The following is a 12,989-nucleotide window of genomic DNA, read 5'->3' on the forward strand; positions in this document are numbered from 1 at the left end:
TCTGTAGAAGAATTTTCACAACTCAGAATGAAAAGTTGAACTGCAGAAAAGTTTGTGCTGAGGAAAGATGGTGTGAAACCAGTGGAATACACAAGTAAGTTCAACTTTGCAGTTCTGAGTTGTGAAAATTTCTCTGCATGTATCCTGAATCTAACAACCTGTACCAATTAACAGATATTAGTCAGCTCTTTGACAAGTTGGTGTTACTCAGATCTTTACGGGATGGTTTCAGAAATGGCGCGCAAGGCAGCAGAGATGAGGTATCAGATGCGTCTGGAAAAAGAGCAGCAGAAGGAGATGGCTAAGAAGGCAAAGCAGGTCAGATGTGAGTATCTCAAGGTCATATCGTGTCCTTACGCTTGCTCTTTGACCTTTTAGAAATCTGACGTTAGATCTGTGCTCAGCTTTAGAAGTCTGACCTCCTTTCAGGCCCTGCACTGAAGGGAGGACAAGAAGATGTTTGGAGTCACCAAGTTAAGAATCTCAAGATTCTTTTTTGTTACTGTCACGGTGTGAAGAATCTGGCTTCATTGCTTATGATCAGTAGTCATCAGAAAAATCGCAAATTATGCAGTATTGCACACTTTGCAGCTCAGGAACAGCAAATAAGGCAGCAAATTAGGTGATTCAGTTATTTAGAGACAGACAGAATCATTGATTGAAAGTATGTACATGCAGTGCCCTAATGACCCTTGATGGTCATGGGAGCAGTAACAGTATGTATGTGTTAAATTTTCCAAGCATATTGGGTGTTATAGTATTGCAGTAACAGTATGTATGTGTTAAATTTTCCAAGCATATTGGGTGTTATAGTTGTTAATTTTCCAAGCATATTGGGTGTTATAGTATTGCAGTAACAGTATGTATGTGTTAAATTTTCCAAGCATATTGGGTGTTATAGTATTGCAGTAACAGTATGTATGTGTTTATTTTCCAAGCATATTGGGTGTTATAGTATTGCAGTAACAGTATGTATGTGTTTATTTTCCAAGCATATTGAGTGTTATAGTATTGCAGTAACAGTATGTATGTGTTTATTTTCCAAGCATATTGGGTGTTATAGTATTGCAGTAACAGTATGTATGTGTTAAATTTCCAAGCATATTGGGTGTTCTAGTAATTCACACAGAGAAAAAAGAACACTGTGTCATATATTCGGTGATTCAGTTAAGCCATGAACACATTACTGGACAAATGTAATGTAAAACAAAACAAAACATGCCAGTGGAAATTTGCAGGTGCGATCTCACTGAAGCGGAAGCACAAATACAAATGCCGTCCACAATCAGCTTATTCCTTTTAACTGCACAAGAGAACAATTTTCAACATTTTCAGCTGCTTATGGATGAGGTGTCCTTGACCTTTTGCAGCTTCTGCTGATTGCCACGGGAACTTTTTCAGTATGCCATGTGCATCCAGACTTAGTTATGAGGAAATTTTTATGAAAATTAAATGTCCCTGACATATAAAATGGAAAGAATGCAATGCGTCTTCATCAGTCAGGTCCCTTGAACATTCTGAAAAATTTCTGAACAGGGTGAAAATTGCAGTCTTCAATCTGATGCCAGGATTATATGCTACTAAGAAGAGTTATTTTCCTTGGCCTGTCTGCAGTGCCCTTTCTCTTCTCTCCCATTATCCCTTCTCTTCAATCTTGTTTCCATGAAAAAAACACAAAAAAAACACTGAGCAACATATCTGTAAGAGCTTAGCTGACAAGTGGTGGAACATGAAAGCAAGATGAAGCTGCTGACATCGAAACAGTGAGCGAGTCAACGCCATTGTATTTGACTTACGCTGATAATGAAGAAAGCCCCCCAGTCCAAAAAAGCGCTGCTTTTTACAGTCATGAATTCACTACCCCGATGGCCATAAATGGTTAAGGGATATTTAACCTTTAATCTGTTCTTGGAATGAATGTTGGTCAGAGACAGAGAGAAACAGTGTGTTTAAACTGAAGCCGTATTGAACTCAGAAACATTGTTATTTTCAAGGGTCACTGTTTTAAGCATGGCTGCCTATTCTGTCTCAGTGTTGATAAGAGACTGAGAGGAAATGACCTTTGACCCAGTGTTGATAAGAGATGGGAATGAAATGACCTTTGACCCAGTGTTGATGAAAGACGGGGAAGAAATGACCTTTCACCCAGTGTTGATGAGAGACGGGAACGAAATGACCTTTGACCCAGTGTTGATGAGAGGCGGGGAAGAAATGACCTTTGACCCAGTGTTGGTGAGAGATGGGGAGGACATGAACTTTGAACTAATGTTGATGAGAGTGGGGGAGGAAATTACCTTTGACCCAGTGTTGATTAAAGACAGGGAGGAGGAAATGAACTTTGACCCAGTGTTTATCCCAGAAGCGGGCTGTGTTGCAGTGATTGAGCGACAGCGGGAAAAGGAACGCTCCAGGATCATGAAACAACAAGAGAAGATCCGGCTTCAAGAGCAGCTCCGTGTGGAGCGAGAGATGAAAGCGCAGCAGATCTTGGAGGTAAGATGCTTGCTGTCGTCAGCTTTTTTGTGTGTGCTTTTTTGTTGTTGTTTTTTTTTGTTTGTTTGTTTGTTTGTCTGTCTTTTTTTTTTTTTTTTTTAATGGCATTGAAGACAGAACCAAGAAAGAAAGGAAAAAAAAGGTATTCCTGAGGAATGTTCTTGATCTGAAAAATTAGAAAGCCGTTGGCATGTTGAAAACAGAGTATGGCTGCCTACATGGCGGGGTAAATATACAAAATGGTCATATACGTAAAATGTTACACGTCTTTTAATGTGTGTGTGTGTGTTGTCATGACTGAAACGTGAATGAGTGGTGCAGGAAACAAATTATGAGTGTCCGATCGCAGCTGTCAGTCAACTCTATCCAGGTAGGCAGCCTGTTGTGCAAATGACTCCGTGTTTGTAAAGCACTTAGAGCTCTTGTCTCTGACCAAGGATAGGTCCTATATAAGAATCCATATCATCTTCTGCATTTGAAAACTCAACACTCTGTCAGGCTCCTATTTTTCTCTCTCATTTTGTTGATAAGTTTCTCTCGGAAAAAATGTTGTTGATATTGATGTTCTGTATGTTATTGTACTCTGAAAGCTTATGTGTATGTGTGGTGGTGTGAGTGTGGCTTTATCTGAGCCTTGTTTTTTAATTCTTTTACAGTGAATGGCTTTAGGTATAACAGGTCTGTAATGTGTCATGCTTTCGTTGGAAACTGCAGCAGAATATAGGATGTGAACTTTTAAATGAATGAAGACTTCAAACTGTTCACCGGATAAATTGTATGAGTGTTACAAGTGTATGGAGGAAGTGGTGACATTGAAGATAGTACAAACAGATACCATGGGAAGAAGGGATGCCCATGGATACAGTATTAGCTTTTTTGAACATGGACATTATTGTGTACTCTTATAAATGATACTCTTATAAACGATCATACATGCATGAATGCAAGTTACTCAGGATGCTGAGCATAGACTCTTCTTGTTTCTCTTTGCTTTTAAAATCATGGCAGAAGTTGCTCTATTTTATGCAGTAGATTTTTCTTTGAAATTGGAACTGTCTCATTTGCTTACAACAGTTATGCATTTGTGAGGGAGATTTTGGTGCACAATGATTTGTCGTAAAGTAAATGAGGACAATGAAAACAATGTCAGCATTACATAATGCATACTCTTTTGATTTCTCTGGACACAGTTTCAACATTTGAGATGAAATATGATTTCTGAGCACATGTGGTTTTGTTGACATGCAGACATTCTTCTGTTTTAAGATGGGATGTTGAATCATGTTGTCTGAACAAGTGTGTACGTGTTTGATTGAGTATTATTGATATGTTGGTTGATTGAATGGCATTGGTGTGTTGGATGGTTGAGTGGTATTGATGTGTTGGTTGATCGGGTGGTGTTGATCTGTCAGTTGATTGAGTGGTATTGGTGTGTTGTCAGTGTGATTTCCTCATGCATTTCATGTCACGTGTTGTCGTGCTGTTTGTCAATCTGCAGGCCAGGCGTAGGCGACAAGCCGAACTGGAAGAAATGCGTTTGAAAGAAATTGCTCGCAAAAACCAGGTTTGGGTTTTTTTACAGCTTTTCTATTGCAAATTTCAGACGAATGAGAAAAAAATCTTTCTCCTCTAGACATTTGTAGTTACAGAGTGAATGTTACTGAATCTCTTTGAACAACTTTAAGGAAGATGCTATCTGAATGAAACGAATCTTCTCTGAATTGTTGAGGATTGTTCCATGTGTGTTTGCGTTTCCAACTATATAATTGACGTGTTCAAGCAATCGAAATTATATTGAAAGATCTCGAAACCATTAGTTATTCTCGGTGATTAGAATAGTGATGTACTTAAAAGATATGCCAAAGGGAAAAAAAGTCAGACTTCAAATTTGGGAGACAAATAAAGCATTGAGATTCAACCAAGGAGGTGGGTGGGAACCTGTGTGTAAAAAAAATAACAGGGGGTGTTTTTTGTTTAGGGCAGTTGATTAATCATTACGGTTCAGTGAGAAAGCAGGGAAGAGAGAATAATGTTTGTGACATTGCCTCAGCCATTATTGGATGTCATTCCTCTGTTCCACTCAGTGTATCTTTGTTGTTTGTGGGTTGTTGTTTTTTTTGTTCAGTAATGCTTTCAGTGTTTGTGGGAAACGTGTGTGTGTGTGTGTGTTACTGTGATGGTTTGTGGTACATTCTAACTGTTTGATACACGTGTTAAACATTGTCTGTATTTGGGTGTGTTGTTTGGTGTCTCTGGTCTTGTAGGCTGTGCTTTTCTTGTTCTCTATGTTATCGTGTTAGATTGTGGTATCTTCCTTATTTTTCGATTCTTACTTTTCAGTGATGTTTGTTTTTGTTTGTGGTACATATCGTAATGAATAACCTTGAAATCTGATGCAATGTGACAGAGATATATCAGTGTGTATGCGTGTGTACATACGTGTGTGTGTATGAGTAGGGTGTGGTGGGGTTGTTGTATAATCATTCTCTACCATTTCGCCTTGAAATGCATTTCTTTGATGGGTTCAGGTCGATATAATCTGGGGAGTTAGTTGAGTAACCGCTTGCCTGCTTCACATTTAAATTTAAGGCACCAGCTTTGCACCAATCCTTGAGAATCGGACCTCATTTTCAAGACAAAAGTTCATTTCTTTTCATTGGAGACTCAGCACATCCGTGTTTTTTTTGTGTGTGTGCTTACCTTCCCATCATTGTTGTCATTGCTTTAAATGTTTCCATGCACAGCTACACCACTCTTAGCTTCTTTCATTGAGCAGTTCTATTTATAATGTCAACAGTCCTCTAAGGATTTGCTAGGTTAGTGTTTATTTACCATGAGGTGTCCCAAACAAATGAGGAGAGCGTTCAGATATAAAGTTAGCAATCACACATACTCTCCTTTTATAGAGACTCACCCACACTCTCTCTTCCTAGAAAACCTTTGGATCTTATAGATAACACCCCCCCCCCCCCCCCCCTGACCCCCTACCCCTCCCCCCCCTCCCCCAGCCCTCCCATGCCCCCCCACCCCAACCCCCACCCCTTCGTAGTAGAAAATTTAGGGATTTTCGATAGACTTCTCTCTTGATAAAATAAAATATTGGGACTTTATTGCACTCCCCTAACCTTTTCAGGTGTCCAGAAAAATATGGTGATTTTATCAAGTCCCTCCCTCACTGCCACCCCTCCCCCCATCCCCCACCTCACCACCCCTCTTAGAAAATCTGGGAATTCTATAGGCACCCCTCCCCCCCTCCTTCCTTGAAAATCTGGAGATTTTATAGAGCCCACCCACTCCCCTTGAAGATCTGAGATTGTATCGAGACTCCTACCACCATTCACCCCTACGAAATCCAAGGATTTTCAACAACAACAAAAACAAAAACAAAAAAAAATTGGAATCAGGTTTTCCAGCATTACCTCAGGCATTGCATGTCTGCTTCTGCCAAGTAAATTTGAAGATAAAGTGTACCTATTTTCTTGTGAACATTTTGGGGTAAGTATTCACAGTCCTTTTATACCAGTGTTGGACAAAAAGAACCACCACCTCCTCTGTTTATGGGTTTTAAATTGGCCATATCAGTTCAAAGAAAAATGGGAAAATGAAGTTCTAGAAATGTCTTTTTGCTGTGAGTTGACGAAACTTGCTTTGTTTCTTGGTGTTTGTGTTGGTGTATCTTTTAAGTTGTCCTCTTATTGTTGCCCTTGTTTTGAAGAAAAAAAATTCTCTTTTATATTTGTTGTTTTGGTAATTGTTCCAAAATTGTTTGTTTTTTTAATTTCTTTGTTTGTTTTTTTCCTTTTTTTTCTTCTTTTTTTTTCTGTTGATGGTTTTTTTTGTTTCTATCCCACCAATTTTTTTTTTTAATTATTTGTTTCATATATTTTGCCCGTCCTTGATGTGCCATCTTTTGTTGACCAAACGGGAATGCTTGTCTGTTTCAGTCAAATCTGCTATGGCTACAAATGGAGAGAGTGAGTGAACATAAAGAAGAAAGAGCTATGTTGGTCTTTTCCATGGCTACCCCCTCTAGATGTCTTGTTCGCTTACAGTGACACTAAAGTGCCGTGCTGCTGCTGTGTAGTGAATGAGTGCGTCAGCTTGGGATCTGAACTGCCGCATGATCTATGAAAATACAGTATTAATACTTTATTATCTCAGCAAGAGAAATTCATGTGTAGTGTATGCTACACAAACAGTGCACGAGAATCACGCTCAGTCCATATGAATACATAAAAGACATGAAATTCTTAAGTTGCGAAGTTGATGTGAACCTCGCATACAATAAATAAAATTCTACACGTGCAATGATCACAGTCTCACAGTCATTCAATATAGATACATAAAGACTTAAAATGCTTTAATACTAAGTTAAAGTACAACCTCTCATACAACAGTCACAGTCATTCACACTGAATTAGCACCGCAAAAAGAGCAGGCATAAATATCATACCATAATTAAAAACAAAAACATATAAGGCGTTGTCACCTGCAAGTTAAGGATGACACACTAAGTTAGGACACACCAGAGAACTGAGATGTTGAATTGAAATTCCCCTCCCTGTTGGTTTGAACAGTATTTTGTTTTAAAATGTCACAGTACAGCTACAATCAGTTTGACTGCTCTTTAATGAGGGCTGTAAAATCTTCTCATGTGTCTGTGCTTGTTCTCTTTCATCTTCTTCTTTTCCTCCATCATGTCCTGTGTTCTGTCCCTGATCATTTTATCGTCAGACTGTGTGTGAAATGCTTTTGTTTCCTCTTCTTAACCCTTTCAGTGCCAGTCCTATTTTATGCTCCATGACAGCAATTTGCCAAGCGATGTTTCGGTCATGGAGGGCAATAATTAGAAGAAGAAAAAATTCTAGCATGCAAACTAATGAAAGAAAGTATGTATAACCTATACTTTTTGAAAAGAATATTAACACAATATCCAACTATGAAAATTTAACAAGAATTTAATGATTTTGCTTAGGAAAATTCCGACAATGACATGGATGTATGATTCCATCTTGGGGCACTTTTTTTCAACACCAGAAAAGGATGAAATGTCTGTTCTAGGGCACTCAAGGAGTTAAAAAAGAAAGAAAAAAAAAAGACGAAGAAGAAAACCCAGAAAAAAAAAAGAATAAAGGTATTTAGTGTTGTTGCAGAGGTTTACCTCAGGATAAGATAGAAAAAAAAAAAGGTCTAGTAAATTGAAGTACATGTTGTTTGCTTGGAATGGAAGGAAACGAAGGTCAGATAAACTAATATCATGTTCATGTTGTACTGTTGGTTCTGTTGTCAGCCCCCTGAACCCTCTATGTCCTGTCTCCTCTTGTTGGAAATAACACGCATCCCCTGTCTGTCTGCAACACCATCATTAATGCTGGGTTTACAATCCTGCACATTAATTTAAAAGATGGAAAAAAAAAAAAAAAAAAAAAAAACCCAACACATTTGCACTTACTGGAACACCTGTGTAAAAATGCATGGAAACCTTGTTTTAAGTGTGCACAGCGATGCGAAAATCTAGTCAAAGTGTGGAGCCCAGAGGAGTTCATTTGACCAGTGTAAGAAGTTCAAGGTCCCAAAGGCTGTATTGGTGTTCAGGACAGTGAATTCACATCCACAGAGTTAAGGGTTCAGCTTAGAATGGTAGGGCCCAATCCTCTCCTTCCATTGTTTTAACCTTCCCTGACTGAAGTAAGGTACCAGGGTAGAGCAAGGAAAATCGGAGTACAGTGCCTTCCCAGGGACACAGCTTGATGGTGAAACCATGCCTTGAACTCTCATCACAGGTGAAACGCTGGATCAGAAGGCCATTGACTACCTGATTCTGCTACAGTGCCTTCTGTCGTCAGCAGAATTTGTTTGAAAATCTTAGTGCCGGAAAATAGTCTGCAGCCAAAGGGCAGGTGTGTCAGGACTGTGGCATGACTTTCACAGTGATCAGGAATTGAACGATGACACACCCTCTCATTCATGGTTCAGCCACTGTGTGTGTGGAGACAACACCGTGTGTGTGGAGATGATGCTTTCATCCAGTGTTTGCCTGTCTCCCATCAGAAAACATTTCTGAACGTGTAGTATTTACTCTTTTGATTCTATCTGGCCTCTCTAATGAGCACAACAACCAAGTGGTTAAATTGTTGGACTTTAAATCTGGGTTTGAGTCCAGGTCACAGCACCTGATGGGTTAAGGGTGGAGACTTTTCCAGTCTCCCAGGTCAGACCTACTGGTGCCTAAACCACCTTAGTGTGTATACGCTTGCTGTTTTGACAGCGAGTAACACGGTATAATTCAATACAGTACAATACAGTAGCAGTACAATACAATAAATACAGGTGATTATAGACATGTTTGTTAAAAGTATTCATTTTCACATTTGATTGTTATAATTTAAAGAGAAGGTAGACATATACAAAGCTTTGGTTTCATTTGAAAGGTTGTGCCACATCCCTTGCTGCTAAAGCAAAGATTTTCTCCCATCCACCTCCACACACACACCCCCCCTGGCACCCCCCTTCCCTCGTCTCCCCCCCCCCCCCCCCCCCCCCCCCGCCGCCCCCCATCCTACATCCCACCGTCTTGATGTCCATGCCTTCATTTGTGTGCACAGTGTTGTCTCCCCCCATTCACTGGTTCAGGTCTGTCTTTGTCTTCAGTATTGTGTTTCCTCCTGTGTTGGTGTTTTGGTTCCTGGTGTTTGTCTTTCTGTCTCTCTCTTTCTGTCTATCTCTCTCTCTGTGTCTCTGTATACTGTGGACAGGAAAATAATTTGTTATAAAATTCATTCTGTTTATCATCACATGATGAAGCCATACATCGCTGCTGATTAAACACACGTACGTGTTGCAGGCACAACAGTGCTTCAGTTTACTTTCTGCGAATATGGGAACAAAATACAGATAATGATTATTTGTGAATGAAGGAAATGATATATTAGGATTACTTGTACTTGGGAGGGAGGGGGTGGGGGGGAGAATGGATTAAAATTACCGTAAAGTTCGGTCTATTGAGCGCACTGGTATATAAGCCGCACCGACTAAATTTTTTGAAAAATTGAGCTTCATACACACATAAGCCGCACTTATTACCAGTACCGGAACACATACCAATACTACGGAAAAGCTGTCAATACTGTAGGTTATGAAATAAACGCAAGCGGAAACAACACAAAGAAAAGCAAGCGAAAATACTGCAAGTGCCACAAAAAAAATAAACACAACGAAAATAAGATCCAAATTTAGGGATAGTCCACATTTATTCAACGTCATCCTGCTCATCTTCAGTGCCAGAGTTGAAGAGAACCAGCACAGTTTCCTCCACCATCTTGTCACTGACTTCAGCCTTGCTTTCACTTGATGAACATGAACACAAGGTGGAGGTCGCTGCTGGTTCGTCGCTTGCACTGTCGTCTACTAGGTTGATCGCCTTCAATTTGTAGGCTGCATCATAGGCATTACGTCGCGTTTTCGGCATGATGAGGGTGTGCGCTTGAGCAGAGTTGAACTGAATGCTGATCTGAAGGCTTCAGTGTGTGCGGATTTGATTTTTAAAACATGAACAGTTAGCACACTAACCTGAAGCTCACCCAAAGATTCATGAACAGGAAACATGATTTTGGTGAGTTGAAGGGCAGCTAAGAATAGACGAGAACGTGGCACTCCAGGGATTGTTAAAATCCTCAAATAAGCCGCATCATTGCATAAGCCACAGAGGTTGAAGCAGGGAGAAAAAGTCGTGGCTTATAGACCAAACTTTACGGTACTTGTGCTTGGAGGAAAGGGCGGACTGGGATTACTTGTACTTGGGGGGAAAGAGCGGACTGGGATTACTTGTACTTGGGGGGAAAGAGCAGACTGGGATTACTTGTACTTGGGGGGAAAGAGTGGACTGGGATTACTTGTACTTGGGGGGAAAGAGCAGACTGGGATTACTTGTACTTGGGGGGAAAGAGCAGACTGGGATTACTTGTACTTGGGGGGAAAGAGCGGATTGGGATTACTTGTACTTGGGGGGAAAGAGCAGACTTGGATTACTTGTACTTGGGGGGAAAGAGTGGATTGGGATTACTTGTACTAAGGGGGAAAGAGCGGATTGGGATTACTTGTACTTGGGGGGAAAGAGCGGATTGGGATTACCAACACTTTGGGGAAAGAGCAGATTGGGTTACAAGTGTTTGGAGACAATAAAGGATTAGGATTAGATGTGGAAAAATGAGTGGAAAATGGTTTAGGTGTATCTGACTGGGAGAAAGAACGGATCAGGATAATCAGTGAATGTGGGATTGAACAATCTGGATTACCTGTACTTGCGGGAAAGAGAAGGATTGGGATTACCTGTATTTTGGTGGAAAGAGCACATATGGATTATCTGTGCTTTGGGGAAAGAATTGGGATTACCTGTGATTGGGGGAAACAGTGAATTTGGTTTACCTGTGAACAGATGGTTAAATGGCTTTGGGTTTATCTGTGAATGGGGGAAAGGATAACCAAAACAAGTAGAGAGAGCCAGTTCTTCAGTGATAGTAATGTTTGTCCCTCAGACCAAAGTAGCACAAAGATGGCCAGATTCACATGACAGGTGCATGAAAACAAACACAAACCTTTCATGCATGTATTCATCTGAGAGACAGAAGTTGGAGAGGGAGAGAGACTGATGGGGGAACTGTATTTAAAAAAATAAAATAAATAAATAAAGTGAGAAAGAAAGGTTGCCACACCAGTGTAAACAGTCTACCATAACTATGCATCCAGTATCCAGTATAACACACATTCTTTAAACTATGAACAGGAAAGAAACTTTATATGCATTAGGTTGTTACGAATAAATGAATAAATATATATTTATACTTTGCATTCAAATGTCCAAACATTTGATGTTGGTTTATGCCTATATGTTTAGGGTGTCAGTCTGCCTGGCTGGAATTCTATTGCCTGGTGTTTAATCATCCATACAGAAGCAGTTCACAATGATGTAGATTAGTGTGAAAGTTTCAAACTCCATCCAAACACATGATGTGTGGCATAGCGCAGTGAAACCAAAATGTTTAGCTACTGAAACTGACACCGCCTGTTTCTTTGCTGTGTGAGATGAAAGTGTCTGGTGATGTTAACAACACATTATTGCCTTTCTATGAACTTAAATTAATAAATGATTTATTTATTTTTATTTTATTTTATTTTATTTTCAAATTGCAGTTACTATTATCATGCTGATGTTTGGCTTAAAATCGTTTGAAGCTTGTGGCACTAAAATGCATGTTCTGCCAGTGTTAGCTGTGTGTGTGTGTGTGTGTGTGTGTGTGTGTGTGTGTTTAGAGAAGAGTGGGACTGAGGTGTGCATTTTAAGAGGGGATCGTGAGATGAGGAAGGCCTTATGATATTTCCTTATGCATTGCCTTATGATATTTCTGAAGAAATTTATGGCGTGTGATGTCTTGAGACAGTCAGCATGCCTTTGCAGCATGCAGTTTTGTTTGTTTGTTTGTTTTAATCAGAGTTATTTTACTGTTGGATTTCATTTCATTTCATTGCCTTCCTGATTACAGAGAAGATCATGCCTCATGTTTGTTGAAATTTCGGCAGAAAGATACTTTCATTTTCTTTACCTCATTTCATTTTTTTTTTTTTTTTTTTACCTCAGTGCACTGTTATGATAAAAATTGTACCCGAAGAAAATGAAGAGATGTTTCTGTTCTGTTCAGATCTGATGCATTATTATTTGTAGACATGCATGACGTACAATTAGGCATGTTGAGTCTGGAGCATGCTCATTGAAAAGAGAGAACCAGCATGGTTTGCTTTGATGTCTTTTTACCGCAAGGTCAAATAAAGCTGATGCAGTGACTTTCAAATGTCTGTATTTACAGATTCATTTTTCATTTCATTTTGTAGATTCATTTTTCATTTCATTTTGTTTTGTTTTATTTATTTTTAAACTCACAAGGACAGACATTTATTACTGAGGCAGTATGTCTTTTTACCAGAACAGATAGGATGTTCGCAACTGAGGCAATGTCATGGCATATTCTCACAATGTGGGGTTCACTGGCTGATAAGAACAAGATAACTACAAATTTTTAATCTGTACATCATTTTATTAATTTTCTAAAAAAGTTGTTTGATTGATAAAAGATAAAACAGCTTTGATGCTGAGAATGCAAGTTTTCTTCTTCTTTGCATTGTTTTTCATTGTAACTGAGATAAACAAGTGAAATTTTAAAAAGATGAAACAAGTATGGCTTTGAAGAGCGGTTACTGGGATCAGTATAAATCAATGAAAACTCAGTCCAGGATTTTAGATTGACAGAACATTGTAGCAAATACCTTTGAAACTGGTACCAACATGTGTTATTGGTGAGGATGTAATGAATAAGTGTAGTGGGAGGGGTTCGATAATTATTTGTAAACTACATCACTGGTACTGACAGGTGTAAGTGGAAAGGGCGCAGTGATAATGTGTACATGTCTTAGTGGTGGGAAGCAGTAATAATGTGTACACTTGT

General features: G+C 39.4%; 1 protein-coding gene across 1 annotated transcript in view; it reads left to right on the forward strand.

Annotated features, from left to right (window-relative positions):
• The window catches only part of LOC143290301 (bromodomain adjacent to zinc finger domain protein 2B-like), a 75,099-nt gene that overhangs the window by 27,238 nt on the left and 34,872 nt on the right, over positions 1–12,989 (forward strand). Inside the window, exons 13-15 of the mRNA XM_076599652.1 lie at positions 233–325; positions 2,378–2,493; positions 3,992–4,057. Of these exons, the coding sequence (XP_076455767.1) occupies positions 233–325; positions 2,378–2,493; positions 3,992–4,057 (275 nt within the window). The remainder of the gene's footprint in view (positions 1–232; positions 326–2,377; positions 2,494–3,991; positions 4,058–12,989) is intronic.

Source organism: Babylonia areolata, chromosome 15 (assembly GCF_041734735.1).
Source record: "Babylonia areolata isolate BAREFJ2019XMU chromosome 15, ASM4173473v1, whole genome shotgun sequence".
Lineage (NCBI taxonomy): Eukaryota > Metazoa > Mollusca > Gastropoda > Neogastropoda > Buccinidae > Babylonia > Babylonia areolata.